This window comes from Watersipora subatra, chromosome 2 (genome assembly GCF_963576615.1).
Source record: "Watersipora subatra chromosome 2, tzWatSuba1.1, whole genome shotgun sequence".
Lineage (NCBI taxonomy): Eukaryota > Metazoa > Bryozoa > Gymnolaemata > Cheilostomatida > Watersiporidae > Watersipora > Watersipora subatra.
In genome coordinates, this window is record NC_088709.1 from 73,786,696 (window position 1) to 73,804,715 (window position 18,020).

Here is an 18,020-nt window from a genome sequence, read left to right on the forward strand (position 1 = left end):
CAAAAGATTCACCACAGATGTCTTACTCTGTGGTGTTGTAGGTGCCAAATACGTGGAAATGTGATTACAAGCTCTTAAAAGCTCAAAAACAAACAGTTAATCGGCGCCATCACAAAAATGCTGTAGATTAGAATCTCTTTCCAAAACGGCTCAAATGGGACGTAGTTGCACAAGATGGCTTCTGTTTACACTTTCACGCAACCTCATTCGTCGAAATATTTTCACAAATATACTTCACGCATTCAATAAAACCATGTCTATTGTTCTTACGCGTCTATTTTATCGTCATTGTAATGCTGTCACTTTTAGTACTGATATCTTACAACTTACCATAAAAATTCATTTAATTTTTTAACCTTAGCTCGAAGGAGTACATACCATTGTCTGATAATCATGACGAGCCCGTTGGTCACCTGTGATAATCGAAAATCGCTGCAGAAATTATTTGCGAAGTATTGGGTCACATGACCAGATTACAACTAGACGATTAGACCAAGTCGAAGCAAAACTGTAAAGTAGCGAGCATCTATATTTGATACGGGGTCTTCGATAAAACCCGAAGTGTTTGTCATAAACTAGTGCTATGAGGAGTTTTATATTGAGCCTTTTATTGGCCTTTCAATTCACGTGAGAACATCACATGACAAAACAATAACCAAATGTAATGACAACGTCAGAGAAATAAACTGATTCCAATCTACGGCGGCTTTTCGTTTTTGAGCTTTTAAGAGCTTGTAATCACTTTTCCACATATTTTGCACCTACAACACAACAGAGTAAGACATAGTGAATCTTTTGATACCAAATAACTGTAAAGTGAATTTTCTTGCAAGTCAACCTTTAAGGTAAGAATGAAGAGTTGACAGAAGTCTCATGGAGCCACACAATCCCCATGCGTGTCAGTGCTGTGTTTACTGTTACTTTGTACAAGTGTATCTTTTCAGTAAGTCAGCTTAAGCAACTCATGAAATAATTATTAATTATAACTTACTTTTGCTTTTAAATTAATATTCTATTATAAGGGTATAACAATTTGATAAAGTTGAACGTATTATTGCTACAAGTTATTATAACCGAGTCCTGTTATACTGTTAGATATAGTCGGACTGTTACGGTATTACTATATCTATGCTTTATGCTTTTAGAAATACAGTGAAACATGGATAACTCGCCCTCGGATATATCGAACACATGGTTAACTCGAATGGATTTGCTTGGTCCGTTCCCACGCAATGATAAATGGCTCTATATAACTCAAACTCAACACTGTTAATTCGAACTGTTTTTTGCCCAACGGCTACCGAAACGGTTGCTATCGCTTTAGAAAATCACTTTATTCCAAGCCATAGAGGTAAACCTCAACTTTTCGTAATTCATAAGCGTCGTTATTACCACCATCGGCAAAATATTTTTGTCAACGACTTTTCTAAAGGTTTGGTGAAATTTGATTTATACCAAACATCCGCGTAGCGATCGCCCTTCGGAAGCAAGGTAAAGTGAGATAATCTTTGCATAAACTTCAAGAAAAATCGGCAAAATTGATCATGGGTAAAACGCTCAAAAGAAAAAGATGTCTTTTCTTTTGAGCATTTCAACAACGATCAAGTTTTGCCAATGTCAATCTAAAAACGTCCTGGCAATAACATCACCTCAAACAACGAACCAATCTCAAGTGATAGAAAAATCTCTATACTTTTTGATAAAAACGTTTTAAACTTTACATTAGAAGCATTTAATTTGAAACAAGCCATTTGTGCTTTTGATTTATATTATAGATCGTATATGTACATGTATCTACTAATAAATAAGTAAATACATGGACTTGTGACAGTGCTCTGATAACTTGAACGCTCTGATAATTCGAACACTTTTGCTCGGTCCCTTGAAGTTTGAGTTATCCGAGTTTCACTGTATTATGCAATATACAATATACAATATACATGTTTATACAATAGTGGGCTGTTAGTTATGTTGAGCTGAGCTCCAAAGTCTTTTGAATGTTGGATCAAATTTACCCATAGCATAACAGGTAGGGACTTGAAAATTACTAAAAAGCAAGCCAAAAAACAGGAGAGACAACTACTAATTAGCGACCAGACTTCGAGGCAATCGCATGCTTTGCGTAACAAGTTGCATATTTTATTATTGTGAAGTAATTTGAATTAAATTACTTACAAGCAAACTTCAGTGTTTTTCTCAAAACTCGGTAACTCAATAAAAAAATACTATTACTCATGGACATGCCATGAAGCTTTGAACCCCTCTGCTGACGAGACGTATTTTTGACGTTTTGCAGCATGTTCAAAGTATACTTAATAAATAGCAAATGAAACAATAAAAATATGGCCATACAGACAAGATACCAATGTTAACACGCTACCCTTTTCCCTTTGAAGATTAGAAGAATTTTTTTCGCTACGGAACGGTAAACTGATCCAATAATGTTTAATATCAATTAACACTCACTGAGCAACTGATGTTGACCAAGCTTTCAACTTATCGGCGCAGAACTATGAAAGGAGCTATAAAACAACATGACACTTTAGTGCGCGGTTAGACTACAAACAGACGGTGGGACAAACAGACGGTGAGACTTACCTGAAGGCAGCCGTTGACGGCTGACCAGACGCCACAAGTGAAGGCAGCGTCGGCTCACTGACACCCGCTGCCTCCACGGCTACGTCTCTCTCAATCATCTGTATGTTCAGCTCCTGCTCAGTCTCGGAGTCCACATCACTCGATGAGCCTGAGGTTTCATCAGTCGTGTCGCTGAAAGAAATATCTCATGAACTGCTTACTTTAAGAGAAGGGCACAACTCCGATACATTTTAATTGTTCCAAGTCTTAGCTCCTTTACAAAAGGGAGAACTGCAGACAGTTGACAAGAGATAGGTATTGCTCTGCAGCTGATAGTAACTCACTCATACATACTTAACAAACGTTTGAACAGTTTCTAAGAATGCATGGTCTGTTTCATCAACAGCAATTTTTGTAAGCGAATGACCATATCATTGCCAGAGCCAGCTAGAGTTAACATCGAGCATATCAGCTAATATTTGCATGGGCAGACAATTCCAAACATGCTGAAAGCAATATTTTCTATACAGATTCTTTTGCTCCAAGAAACCTTAATCTAAAAACCTATTAATATTAAAACCTAATCAATTTTTAAAAATTGATTAAATTTTTAAAAACATAAATTATTACCATACTTTTTGTACCACTAGCGGCTACTTTTTTCTGATGTTTTGAGCCATGGTGCTGATATAAGGGTGCGGCTATTCTGTAGCTTTTTCTTTCACCGCTAGGGCGCATTAACCGGAATCTCCGGTTAGTGCGCCTCTAGCCGTGAAAGAATAACAAAACAGTGTCTAACGGTACTGTTCCGTTAGGCACTGGGTTAAAAAGCGTCAGTTAGTATGGAACACTTCCGGAACAGCTCCGTTTCAACTAGCAAAGTTGCTGCCGTGTTAAAAAGCACCGTCTTGAGTTCTGCGGCCTATACAAAAGGTGCAGCTTATGTATTGTTTTATTATCAGTTTTTTTTTAAATAAATCAGATGCGGCTTATATAGGGGCGCGGTTAATAGTCCGATAAGTACAGTACTTCCCAAAAAAAGTGTGCGAACATTAATAACATAAAGAGCAGAAAAAAAATGTTTTGTTATTTGTCATATTGAGCACACCGATCAGTAGCCTGTCTTGACAAACTTGTTTTGGCAGAGTTGTTCCCCCGTCGAGCGGGCGAGCAACACAACAGCTTGTCACAAGACGTACTGCACCTGATGCATCAGCTGCCCTGAAAGGGAGTTGTTCTCTTCCGTCTATGCGGCTTGGCTGCGATGTTATAGCGGTCGCTCCATTGGTAATCATAACGAATTTCGCGCAAAATTTTTTGTAGAAAAAAATAAGATTACAACGTTTAACCAAAGACCAGTTTCTGCGGTAAACGTTAGTAGAATTTAAGAATAAAATAAATTGAAAATAAAATCTATAAGAACAAATAAAACTGACTGATACAAAAATAGAAATAAAACTGACTGAGCGCACAAATAACGACATGTTTAGTCGCTGTTGTTGCCTAGGTTCTCAATTTCTATTAAAGTTTACCGCAGAGACTGGTCGCTAATTAAACGTTATAATTTTATTTTTTCTACATAATTCTTTGTTCGAAATTCGTTATGATCACCAGTGGAGCAACCGCCATCACATCGCAACCAAGCCGCATAGACGGAAAAGAACAACTCCCTATAAGTGCAGCTGATGCATCAGGTGCAGTACGTCTTGTGACAAACTGTTGTGTTGCTCGCCCGCTCGACGGGGGAACAACTCCGCAAAAAACAACAGTTTGTCAAGACAGGCTAACCGATCAGGTGTAGCCCATTTCGGAGGGAGCTAGGTAGTCAGCATCGGCCAGTGTAGCTATTCATATAGTCAAAATAACAGATGAGAAATAGAGAGTTAACAATTCAATCTCTTTGAAAAAGTAGATGCTCTCGATTAGGGAGAACACTAACAGGCAGCATATAGCCTGTAGACCTTTACGTTTGTAACCCAGTCAGCACTTACCTCTCATCCGTGTCTCCACTCTCAGATTTTTGTGTCGGAGCATCTGGGGGCTTGGGCCAGATGTTCGTATCGTAGGTAGCAGAGGTAGGGGCGGGCGAGAGAGCCCCTGTTGTGAGAGGAGCATTTGGAAGGGAGAGGGACTTGGCTAAGGTGTCTATTGGAGAGCCATTGAGCAGGTCATCCTCCGTCAGCGCCGGAACGTGAATCATCGTTGGTAGAGGCGATTCAACCGCAGAGCTAGATGGAAAGAGCAAAGAGAATGGAGACCGTAGAGACGGTAACAATAATGCGATATGAATAGTATTGCGTTGTTAATAGATTGTCGATCACAAAGGAAGTCTTGCCTCTGACACAAGTTCAATTGATGGCTTTCAACACACCACATTAACAGGCCTATAAGCAGATGAGTGAAAGGAAGTGAAGGAACAGCTCAAACTTATGTCGAGTACAAAAATTCAGCGTAACCAGTTGTTAAATATATAAAAGAAAAACATAGATTCCATTGGACAGAACAGGAAGTTCTTTTGATAATAAAATTATATTTCTTCCGACTGAAGGCATAGGTTCTCATACTATATTTTAGAATTTTACGGAAAAATAACTATTAACGATCCAGTAAATGACTATAATCCAACAAGATCCGGTGTGTGATCCCAGCGGTATGGCTTCAAACATAAGCTATGCACAACAACTATGGCAGAAGAAATGACGAGTTTGTTTGTACTCTGAAAGAATAGATATTAGAAAAAGAATGTCCTAGATGAGATCAGAAGGAACAGAGTATGGAGAAGAGAAAAGAGCAGTGATGACACATTAGAACAACAGACAGTAACTTTAAAAGTCCATGTTAACGTTAGTTTGCACTGCAGGGCGGATTACATGGCATAAAGAATTTACACCAAATTAAAAACGGACGTAAAATTGAAGTTGTTCTGCTAATGTGAGTACATGGTTTTGTATCATGGCAATCAGAATGTAGTGAACGTAATTATAATCTTAGCCAATTAAAATGCAGTGTATGTGTGATTGGCTAATTGAATTACAATGCTTGTGAACTTGGCCTATTAAAATATTGGCCATAAGGCAGACTGCAAATGCAGTCAGTTAGAAAATTGGAATACGTCACTTGGAGTTTAGGAGATTACAGTGAAACTTCGGGTCACGATGACCCTGTTATACAATTTTTTCACCTTCCGATGTAAAACACGATGATTTTTCGCAATCTCTATACGAAATATTTTTCGGAATACGAAATCAACAAAAATTTCTCTCAACATTCAAATTTGGCAGTCAGTGTGCTGATCATGTCGGAATAACAAATGTGCCGATATTCTATTTGTCAAAATCCCTCCAACAATGAATGAAAGTGATATGATGCTCGATCTTGCGCAGTTCAGCGTTATTTATTATTAGTTATTGTGAAAACGAAACCAGAAACAGACAGGTGATAAAACTTTAGCCGATGAAAAAGGTGAAGTTCAGTAAAATAGTTAAGAATACATAGTAAAACTTAACTTTAAGTATGTGTTTAGCAAATTCATTTAGGTTAAAGTCAATGTTTATGTTATACATCTGCCTCAAAGGTAAGAACTCCCTGCAGTATGTACTGCACATAGTACATTGTATTGGTAAATTTTATCGCAGATCATAGCCACTAATTATACTAAAGTTACTAAAGGTACCGAGGGTCCACTGTACAATAGACAGAAAGTAACTTCTGCGTCGCTAATTCACTTTGAATGACGAAAGATTACAACAGACTTACAGATATACAGACACTTAAGCAGCCACTCACCAATTGCAAACACAGACTTACTCTTTACAAAACCAAACTTACTCTCTTCAGCAAGTACTTACTCATTTCAGTATAAACTTATTCTAGGATCAACTCATCCCTTCCTAGCCATACCCATTACCCCTTCCTCGCGCAAATTTACCCATATCAAACACACATTTATCCCTTCCATGCACACATTTAGCCATGTCAAGCACACATCCCTTACATGCACACACCACTTTTAAGCACACACTTACCCCTTCCAAGCACACACTTATCCCTCCCAATCCCGCACTTACCCATTAGAGTGAATGCTGGCAAACAATTCGTCAAGTTGCCTTGCAGTTTCTTCTGCTGACTGAGTAGATGATTCAACATTCGCATCAGAAGTGACAGACGCCGGTGGTAAGACGGAAGCAAGAGAAACTGGTGTCACTCCTCCGGCTGATGGGGATGCCGACGAGCGTGGACTAACTGATGATACAGTTACTGGAAGGGTATGACAGAAATCACAGCAAGACATATCTTCACTTGAGCAGAGAAAAGCTAGTACAAACACCAATTCTTCTTCATGGCTTTTCAACTTTTTGAAACAATGCCAAAAAGGAATAGCTTCAGGATTTAAAAAACAACTTTTGGAAAATTGTAGAAACTGACAAGGCAAGATCAGTATCCAATCAATAGATAGACATTGTATACCAACTTAAACTTGATCACATGTCTATAAGAGTTGTCTTAACTTGAATTTGTGATAATTTTCATAGTGTGAAAGGGATGGAAGTTATTATGACACAGAATCAGACTATCCTGACTCTTCCGACTGTAATTTGAGTCCATGAAAAACAATGAAGACACACTACGGTTTTATCGGTCTTTATAATTGATACAAAGAGGTCTTTAGACAGGTCAATTCGTGGCAGCGACGTGTCTAGCCGACATGCTTTTAATGACACCAATACCGCATCATCAGCATTTACACCGCTCACATCTCATTGGCTAATACTGGATGAACACTTTTCGTGGCTGATAACAATAAAAGAAACCTTTAAAAGACCTCTTGAAAAGCATAAATATGTGACAATTATACGGCCAGTTGAGATATAATTGAAAAATAAAAATTCTGTATGATCCTAATGAAGAAAATTCCTCATTTTAACTCAGCCTGCGTACCAAGATGATGCCCTTGCTAAACACCGTGCTCTATATCTTAGGCCAGTGCAGGCACTGCTATAAGCTTGCTAATCTTTTCCAACTGATAGACGCACAAGGCTGAAACTCCTCATCTCAAGGTTTGCTGTTTTTACAGAACACAGGCTAATCGTATAGTACCTCTATCAGCCAAAGAAAGCAAAATCTGATATGTTAAAAACTGAAAATAAATCATAATCCAAAAACCAATTTAATGTGAAAGCAGCTTAAAACTTTTATTAGGGAGTTGTTGAAACATAGAGAGGACAACTCATGATAGTGTTTACAAATTACCCTTACGAGGTGAGACTAGGATCTATCTAATGCCTTCATATGCACATTTAGTTTCAAACAATGAACTCTAGGTACATACAATGTTGAATAACTTACTGTTAGTAAGTCACATCATATTGTCATCTTAAATCATGAGAGAGAGAGAGAGCTGACTCAATGCTTTAATGTTCATCACACCAATAAATTAACCAAAAGCGATTATAATACTTTCTGTATGTTATAAGATTGCGCATACATGTGATTAAACTGGGAAAACACATAGCTGGAAATTTTTCTAAAATACATTTTTCTACAATACCTTTAAAAGATACTTCATATGCACATCCTGTGTTTAACCTCAAACACCGGGTGGAAAAAACCAAACCTTCTAAACAAACACAATTTGCTTGTTGAATAAAAACCAAGTATAACAGTTAGCATAATGCCATACCTCCATCAAATCCTCCCATGATTAGGCTGCTGTTATCTGCCAACTGAGTGACATGTGTCAGCGAGCTTCTTCCACTTCCTGGTGAAGGCAGTACTTCCATCGCAGGCCTCAAGTTGCTGGAAGGTGAGGCAAGGGTATCTAGTGGTGTGGCAGGCCTAGTGAAGTTTAGTGCAGCTTTTAGGTGTCATAGCAAAAGTAATACAGACTACAATCAACTTGACGTACATGGTGCTAAGTGAGGAAGTGCTATTACGGCTGATCAGCTAGCCCCAGAGAGCAGACAACTCAAAAAATTACTGCATTTATGGCTTGCGGATGAAAACCAAAGATGATTTGAAGTTGTTATGTGTGTTTTCTTGTAAGGCCTGCAGAGATGAGGCCCAAACATGTACCTAAATGTTTAGTATCAGATATAACAATAGTTTCACTTGAGTCAATCAGCTTGAGAGGCTGACATGGCTATAAACGCACAACTTTAGCATCCCGTGACAGTTGAAGGTGTCAATTTTGAGTTTTTATTTATCAAATTTAAAGCAAGAAATTCCATTTTATTGATGGGCAACTTGTTCAAGAACAGCTCTGATGTTTCAAATATTCAACTTTGGATAACCACTGCCTAAATATGCAGCTTCCAGGTACAATTTCATGGTATGACACTTCACTGTAACAGAACTTCCCTGTAACAGAACTTCCCTGTAACAGAACTTCCCTGTAACAGAGCTTCACTGTAACAGAGCTTCACTGTAACAGAGCTTCACTGTAACAGAGCTTCACTGTAACAGAGCTTCACTGTAACAGAGCTTCACTGTAACAGAGCTTCACTGTAACAGAGCTTCACTGTAACAGAGCTTCACTGTAACAGAGCTTCACTGTAACAGAGCTTCACTGTAACAGAGCTTCACTGTAACAGAGCTTCACTGTAACAGAGCTTCACTGTAACAGAGCTTCACTGTAACAGAGCTTCACTGTAACAGAGCTTCACTGTAACAGAGCTTCACTGTAACAGAACTTCACTGTAACAGAACTTCACTGTAACAGAACTTCACTGTAACAGAGTTTAACTGTAACAGAGCTTAACTGTAACATAGCTTAACTGTAACAGAACTTCACTGTAACAGAACTTCACTGTAACAGAGCTTCACTGTAACAGAACTTCACTGCAACAGAACTTCAATGTAACAGAGCTTCACTGTAACAGAGCTTCACTGTAACAGAACTTCACTGTAACAGAGTTTAACTGTAACAGAGCTTAACTGTAACATAGCTTAACTGTAACAGAACTTCACTGTAACAGAACTTCACTGTAACAGAACTTCACTGTAACAGAGCTTCACTGTAACAGAACTTCACTGCAACAGAACTTCAATGTAACAGAGCTTCACTGTAACAGAGCTTCACTGTAACAGAGCTTCACTGTAACAGAACTTCACTGTAACCGAACTTGAACATCATTAATAAAACATATAAAAGTGCTGGTCTTTGTAAAATGAAGCCATAGCTTTAATATTAATTTACCACGGTTGATACTTTTTGATAAAATCTACTAAAGATTTTGAGCAAGTTAATCTTTAAGAGGCTGATTCAGAAGATTAATCTTTAAGAGGCTGATTCAGAAGATTAATCTTTAGGAGGCTGATTCAGAAGATTAATCTTTAAGAGGCTGATTCAGAAGATTAATCTTTAAGAGGCTGATTCAGAAGAATGAGACAAAGAGTTGAAACCAAATATTTTTAGCGACCTGTCGGAAGGCACGGAGCATGTGTATGAAGTATTGATGAAATGTTACAAACTAGTAACAAAATAGTATATTAGCCTTAGTAAATATAGTTACCTACAGCAACTTTTGTGTATTTAGTGGTTATGAGCTGCACTAAAATGTAACATTACAACATACTATGTGCAGTATGTATCTCTGAGAGTTGTTACCTTGGATACAGATGCACAACGTAAACTTTGAATTAAACTTTAATGAATTTAGCCTACTAAACACACGCTTAAAGCTATGTATCAGTATGTATAGTACTAAACTAAACAATTATCTTGTTATCGTCTAAAATTTTATACCGTTTCCGGCTTCATTTTTACTATAACTTTTAGCCTCCCTCATTAAAACTTTTTTCGACCTATCTCGACAAGAAAGCCCGAGTGATGATGTTCTCGAAAGCGGCCTGTCGCATACTTAGCCATTTCATGGCCATTGACAACAAAAATTGAATTTTATTTACTTTTGGAGTGACGTGACTTGAGCTGGTACATGTATTCAATTTAACTTAATTTTTACTAATTTTTACAGGAAGTACGCTGAAGTGAGAAAGAGCGAGCATTGTCTTTATGCAGGAATTTTGGGAGGAATTCTGGCAAAAAACAGAGGTATCTTAGTTATTCCGACGTATTCAGCACACCAACTGCCAACTTTGAATTTTAAGAACTTTTTGTTGATACTGTATGGCAAAAAATGTCATATGGTGGCGAAAAAACATGGTGTTCCACATCGTAAAGTAAAAAACATGGTGTTCCACATCGTAAAGTAAAAAACATGGTGTTCCACATCGTAAAGTAAAAAACATTGTGTTCCATATCGTAAAGTAAAAAACATGGTGTTCCACATCGTAAAGTAAAAAACATTGTGTTCCACATCGTAAAGTAAAAAACATGGTGTTCCACATCGTAAAGTAAAAAACATGGTGTTCCACATCGTAAAGTAAAAAACATGGTGTTCCACATCGTAAAGTAAAAAACATTGTGTTCCACATCGTAAAGTAAAAAACATGGTGTTCCACATCGTAAAGTAAAAAACATTGTGTTCCACATCGTAAAGTACAAAACATGGTGTTCCACATCGTAAAGTAAAAAACATGGTGTTCCACATCGTAAAGTAAAAAACATGGTGTTCCACATCGTAAAGTAAAAAACATGGTGTTCCACATCGTAAAGTAAAAAACATTGTGTTCCACATCGTAAAGTAAAAAACATTGTGTTCCACATCGTAAAGTAAAAAACATGGTGTTCCACATCGTAAAGTAAAAAACATGGTGTTCCACATCGTAAAGTAAAAAACATGGTGTTCCACATCGTAAAGTAAAAAACATGGTGTTCCACATCGTAAAGTAAAAAACATGGTGTTCCACATCGTAAAGTAAAAAACATGGTGTTCCACATCGTAAAGTAAAAAACATTGTGTTCCACATCGTAAAGTAAAAAACATGGTGTTCCACATCGTAAAGTGAAAAACATGGTGTTCCACATCGTAAAGTAAAAAACATTGTGTTCCACATCGTAAAGTAAAAAACATTGTGTTCCACATCTTAAAGTAAAAAACATGGTGTTCCACATCGTAAAGTGAAAAACATGGTGTTCCACATCGTAAAGTAAAAAACATGGTGTTCCACATCGTAAAGTAAAAAACATGGTGTTCCACATCGTAAAGTGAAAAACATGGTGTTCCACATCGTAAAGTAAAAAACATTGTGTTCCACATCGTAAAGTAAAAAACATTGTGTTCCACATCGTAAAGTAAAAAACATTGTGTTCCACATCGTAAAGTAAAAAACATGGTGTTCCACATCGTAAAGTAAAAAACATGGTGTTCCACATCGTAAAGTGAAAAACATGGTGTTCCACATCGTAAAGTAAAAAACATTGTGTTCCACATCGTAAAGTAAAAAACATTGTGTTCCACATCGTAAAGTAAAAAACATTGTGTTCCACATCGTAAAGTAAAAAACATGGTGTTCCACATCGTAAAGTAAAAAACATGGTGTTCCACATCGTAAAGTAAAAAACATTGTGTTCCACATCGTAAAGTAAAAAACATGGTGTTCCACATCGTAAAGTAAAAAACATTGCGTTCCACATCGTAAAGTAAAAAACATGGTGTTCCACATCGTAAAGTAAAAAACATGGTGTTCCACATCGTAAAGTAAAAAACATGGTGTTCCACATCGTAAAGTAAAAAACATGGTGTTCCACATCGTAAAGTAAAAAACATTGTGTTCCACATCGTAAAGTAAAAAACATTGTGTTCCACATCGTAAAGTAAAAAACATGGTGTTCCACATCGTAAAGTAAAAAACATGGTGTTCCACATCGTAAAGTAAAAAACATGGTGTTCCACATCGTAAAGTAAAAAACATGGTGTTCCACATCGTAAAGTAAAAAACATGGTGTTCCACATCGTAAAGTAAAAAACATGGTGTTCCACATCGTAAAGTAAAAAACATGGTGTTCCACATCGTAAAGTAAAAAACATTGTGTTCCACATCGTAAAGTAAAAAACATGGTGTTCCACATCGTAAAGTGAAAAACATGGTGTTCCACATCGTAAAGTAAAAAACATTGTGTTCCACATCGTAAAGTAAAAAACATTGTGTTCCACATCGTAAAGTAAAAAACATGGTGTTCCACATCGTAAAGTGAAAAACATGGTGTTCCACATCGTAAAGTAAAAAACATGGTGTTCCACATCGTAAAGTAAAAAACATGGTGTTCCACATCGTAAAGTGAAAAACATGGTGTTCCACATCGTAAAGTAAAAAACATTGTGTTCCACATCGTAAAGTAAAAAACATTGTGTTCCACATCGTAAAGTAAAAAACATTGTGTTCCACATCGTAAAGTAAAAAACATGGTGTTCCACATCGTAAAGTAAAAAACATGGTGTTCCACATCGTAAAGTGAAAAACATGGTGTTCCACATCGTAAAGTAAAAAACATTGTGTTCCACATCGTAAAGTAAAAAACATTGTGTTCCACATCGTAAAGTAAAAAACATTGTGTTCCACATCGTAAAGTAAAAAACATGGTGTTCCACATCGTAAAGTAAAAAACATTGTGTTCCACATCGTAAAGTAAAAAACATTGTGTTCCACATCGTAAAGTAAAAAACATGGTGTTCCACATCGTAAAGTAAAAAACATGGTGTTCCACATCGTAAAGTAAAAAACATGGTGTTCCACATCGTAAAGTAAAAAACATGGTGTTCCACATCGTAAAGTAAAAAACATGGTGTTCCACATCGTAAAGTAAAAAACATGGTGTTCCACATCGTAAAGTAAAAAACATTGTGTTCCACATCGTAAAGTAAAAAACATGGTGTTCCACATCGTAAAGTGAAAAACATGGTGTTCCACATCGTAAAGTAAAAAACATTGTGTTCCACATCGTAAAGTAAAAAACATTGTGTTCCACATCGTAAAGTAAAAAACATGGTGTTCCACATCGTAAAGTGAAAAACATGGTGTTCCACATCGTAAAGTAAAAAACATGGTGTTCCACATCGTAAAGTAAAAAACATTGTGTTCCACATCGTAAAGTGAAAAACATGGTGTTCCACATCGTAAAGTAAAAAACATTGTGTTCCACATCGTAAAGTAAAAAACATTGTGTTCCACATCGTAAAGTAAAAAACATTGTGTTCCACATCGTAAAGTAAAAAACATGGTGTTCCACATCGTAAAGTAAAAAACATGGTGTTCCACATCGTAAAGTGAAAAACATGGTGTTCCACATCGTAAAGTAAAAAACATTGTGTTCCACATCGTAAAGTAAAAAACATTGTGTTCCACATCGTAAAGTAAAAAACATTGTGTTCCACATCGTAAAGTAAAAAACATGGTGTTCCACATCGTAAAGTAAAAAACATGGTGTTCCACATCGTAAAGTAAAAAACATTGTGTTCCACATCGTAAAGTAAAAAACATGGTGTTCCACATCGTAAAGTAAAAAACATTGTGTTCCACATCGTAAAGTAAAAAACATGGTGTTCCACATCGTAAAGTAAAAAACATGGTGTTCCACATCGTAAAGTAAAAAACATGGTGTTCCACATCGTAAAGTAAAAAACATGGTGTTCCACATCGTAAAGTAAAAAACATTGTGTTCCACATCGTAAAGTAAAAAACATTGTGTTCCACATCGTAAAGTAAAAAACATGGTGTTCCACATCGTAAAGTAAAAAACATGGTGTTCCACATCGTAAAGTAAAAAACATGGTGTTCCACATCGTAAAGTAAAAAACATGGTGTTCCACATCGTAAAGTAAAAAACATGGTGTTCCACATCGTAAAGTAAAAAACATGGTGTTCCACATCGTAAAGTAAAAAACATGGTGTTCCACATCGTAAAGTAAAAAACATGGTGTTCCACATCGTAAAGTAAAAAACATGGTGTTCCACATCGTAAAGTAAAAAACATGGTGTTCCACATCGTAAAGTAAAAAACATGGTGTTCCACATCGTAAAGTAAAAAACATTGTGTTCCACATCGTAAAGTAAAAAACATGGTGTTCCACATCGTAAAGTAAAAAACATGGTGTTCCACATCGTAAAGTAAAAAACATTGTGTTCCACATCGTAAAGTAAAAAACATTGTGTTCCACATCGTAAAGTAAAAAACATGGTGTTCCACATCGTAAAGTAAAAAACATTGTGTTCCACATCGTAAAGTACAAAACATGGTGTTCCACATCGTAAAGTAAAAAACATGGTGTTCCACATCGTAAAGTACAAAACATGGTGTTCCACATCGTAAAGTAAAAAACATGGTGTTCCACATCGTAAAGTAAAAAACATGGTGTTCCACATCGTAAAGTAAAAAACATGGTGTTCCACATCGTAAAGTAAAAAACATTGTGTTCCACATCGTAAAGTAAAAAACATGGTGTTCCACATCGTAAAGTGAAAAACATGGTGTTCCACATCGTAAAGTAAAAAACATTGTGTTCCACATCGTAAAGTAAAAAACATTGTGTTCCACATCGTAAAGTAAAAAACATGGTGTTCCACATCGTAAAGTGAAAAACATGGTGTTCCACATCGTAAAGTAAAAAACATGGTGTTCCACATCGTAAAGTAAAAAACATGGTGTTCCACATCGTAAAGTGAAAAACATGGTGTTCCACATCGTAAAGTAAAAAACATTGTGTTCCACATCGTAAAGTAAAAAACATTGTGTTCCACATCGTAAAGTAAAAAACATTGTGTTCCACATCGTAAAGTAAAAAACATGGTGTTCCACATCGTAAAGTAAAAAACATGGTGTTCCACATCGTAAAGTAAAAAACATGGTGTTCCACATCGTAAAGTAAAAAACATTGTGTTCCACATCGTAAAGTAAAAAACATTGTGTTCCACATCGTAAAGTAAAAAACATTGTGTTCCACATCGTAAAGTAAAAAACATGGTGTTCCACATCGTAAAGTAAAAAACATGGTGTTCCACATCGTAAAGTAAAAAACATTGTGTTCCACATCGTAAAGTAAAAAACATGGTGTTCCACATCGTAAAGTAAAAAACATTGTGTTCCACATCGTAAAGTAAAAAACATGGTGTTCCACATCGTAAAGTAAAAAACATGGTGTTCCACATCGTAAAGTAAAAAACATGGTGTTCCACATCCTAAAGTAAAAAACATGGTGTTCCACATCGTAAAGTAAAAAACATTGTGTTCCACATCGTAAAGTAAAAAACATTGTGTTCCACATCGTAAAGTAAAAAACATGGTGTTCCACATCGTAAAGTAAAAAACATGGTGTTCCACATCGTAAAGTAAAAAACATGGTGTTCCACATCGTAAAGTAAAAAACATGGTGTTCCACATCGTAAAGTAAAAAACATGGTGTTCCACATCGTAAAGTAAAAAACATGGTGTTCCACATCGTAAAGTAAAAAACATGGTGTTCCACATCGTAAAGTAAAAAACATGGTGTTCCACATCGTAAAGTAAAAAACATGGTGTTCCACATCGTAAAGTAAAAAACATGGTGTTCCACATCGTAAAGTAAAAAACATGGTGTTCCACATCGTAAAGTAAAAAACATGGTGTTCCACATCGTAAAGTAAAAAACATTGTGTTCCACATCGTAAAGTAAAAAACATGGTGTTCCACATCGTAAAGTAAAAAACATGGTGTTCCACATCGTAAAGTAAAAAACATTGTGTTCCACATCGTAAAGTAAAAAACATTGTGTTCCACATCGTAAAGTAAAAAACATGGTGTTCCACATCGTAAAGTAAAAAACATTGTGTTCCACATCGTAAAGTACAAAACATGGTGTTCCACATCGTAAAGTAAAAAACATGGTGTTCCACATCGTAAAGTAAAAAACATTGTGTTCCACATCGTAAAGTAAAAAACATTGTGTTCCACATCGTAAAGTAAAAAACATTGTGTTCCACATCGTAAAGTAAAAAACATTGTGTTCCACATCGTAAAGTAAAAAACATTGTGTTCCACATCGTAAAGTAAAAAACTATATTCCGCGACATCATAATCCGAGACTGCACTAAAATTCGATAAAACCTAATATTTGTCAGGGGGCGTATAAATTGTTATAACTCATGAACCACATGGTCTATAAAATATTTTGATACCAAATTAATCATCATAAAATTTTACATTAGCTGATGCCATACAAAATCCCACAAATGCCTTTGAGTTGTCTTATAGCCTCATAGGCTAATAAGACAACTCCAAATGACCATAAAAATCGTCAAAAAATGTTTTTACAGGGAATTCTATCAGCCACATTTACGAATAGGCACTGCTACTTACTTGGATGTAGCCGCTACGAAGGAGTCAGGAGTGAGGAGGACAGAGGTAGCCGCTGCTCCAGATACAACGCTGCTTGTAGATGTTTCTGTCTCAGTTCCATAATCCCTGTCATGAGCGAATGCTACGGGGGGATGACTGAGCAATACGCTATCTGTTGAAGATGTTGAGCCAACAGTCTTTAAAAGTTCCACACCCGGATCTGTGGAGACGGTCGATGGAATCGAATCTGCTTTAGAGCGAGAAATGTCAATGGGATCGAGTTTAAAATTGGAGTCTTTAACGGGGTGTTCGACTGCACTGCCTAAAGCCTCAAGTCCTGAAGCAGAAACTGACACGTCGCTGAGTGCGTCTGGTGGTAGTGGGGAGTCTGTGCCGACAACGGTTAGCCCGGAAGTGGTCTGTAGGCTATCAACAGCGGTTGCTGTAACTGGAGTGAATGTGATGTGCATATCCTGAAGGTGCCTACAATAGAACCCATCTCACTGACACGAACACTGGCATAAAAATGGAGATATTTAAAGCTGTGATTTGAACACTTCAATAATTTCATGCAATGATTTTTTATATTTTAGTTTGCGCCTAAAACCGATTTTTGATTTTAGGCTCGCCCTTCATGCAATAACTTGTTGAAGTGCCGCTGTCTATGTAACTTTGCTGCTGCGTACTCTCTAACCATATGATACAATCTAACAATATAATATCATCATATAACCGCAACCAGCGGCTTATATATTTTTAGAAAAGGCTAAAAATAGAAAATCTGTCTCACATTGCTTTAGTATTATTTAAATATGACTGATAAAAACAGAACAGAATTTAAATAATATTAAACTGCTGACTTGCACACTACTGCAACAACAATATAATCTAGGTATCTATCAATACATCTATAGACAGCGACACCCTCCATAGCAATGTTAAGCTGAGTAAATAGTTCACTATATACATGTTACTATAACAATGATAACCCGCATTGGACCTTGACCTAAGCTAATGCAAGTGCTCAAATGGGATGAGCTGTTATTAACCATTACACAAAGTAATATCTTCTGATTAAAATATATGGTCTGTCCAGCAACCATTCTCACGGGATGCATAAAAATTGCCCTCATTGTTTTTGAAGTTGTCTGTCCTTTTGAGAAACTTGACTCAACTTTGCAGAAAAGTGTGGAGCAGAAAGCCTTGCAGAACAGAAAACCTTGCGGAATATAGA

At 36.6% G+C, this 18,020-nt stretch overlaps 1 protein-coding gene across 4 annotated transcripts in view; it reads right to left on the reverse strand.

The window, feature by feature from the left end:
• Positions 1–18,020, reverse strand: part of LOC137387349 (enhancer of mRNA-decapping protein 4-like) — a 46,618-nt gene that overhangs the window by 20,611 nt on the left and 7,987 nt on the right. For 2 of the 4 annotated variants that reach the window (XM_068073745.1, XM_068073743.1), the window contains exons 11-15: positions 16,808–17,269; positions 8,258–8,412; positions 6,645–6,834; positions 4,569–4,805; positions 2,599–2,769 (exon numbers count right to left, since the gene is read on the reverse strand). In XM_068073745.1, coding sequence (XP_067929846.1) covers positions 2,599–2,769; positions 4,569–4,805; positions 6,645–6,834; positions 8,258–8,412; positions 16,808–17,269 — 1,215 coding nt within the window. The remainder of the gene's footprint in view (positions 1–2,598; positions 2,770–4,568; positions 4,806–6,644; positions 6,835–8,257; positions 8,413–16,807; positions 17,270–18,020) is intronic. The other 2 variants (XM_068073744.1, XM_068073746.1) reach the window with 2 other exon arrangements.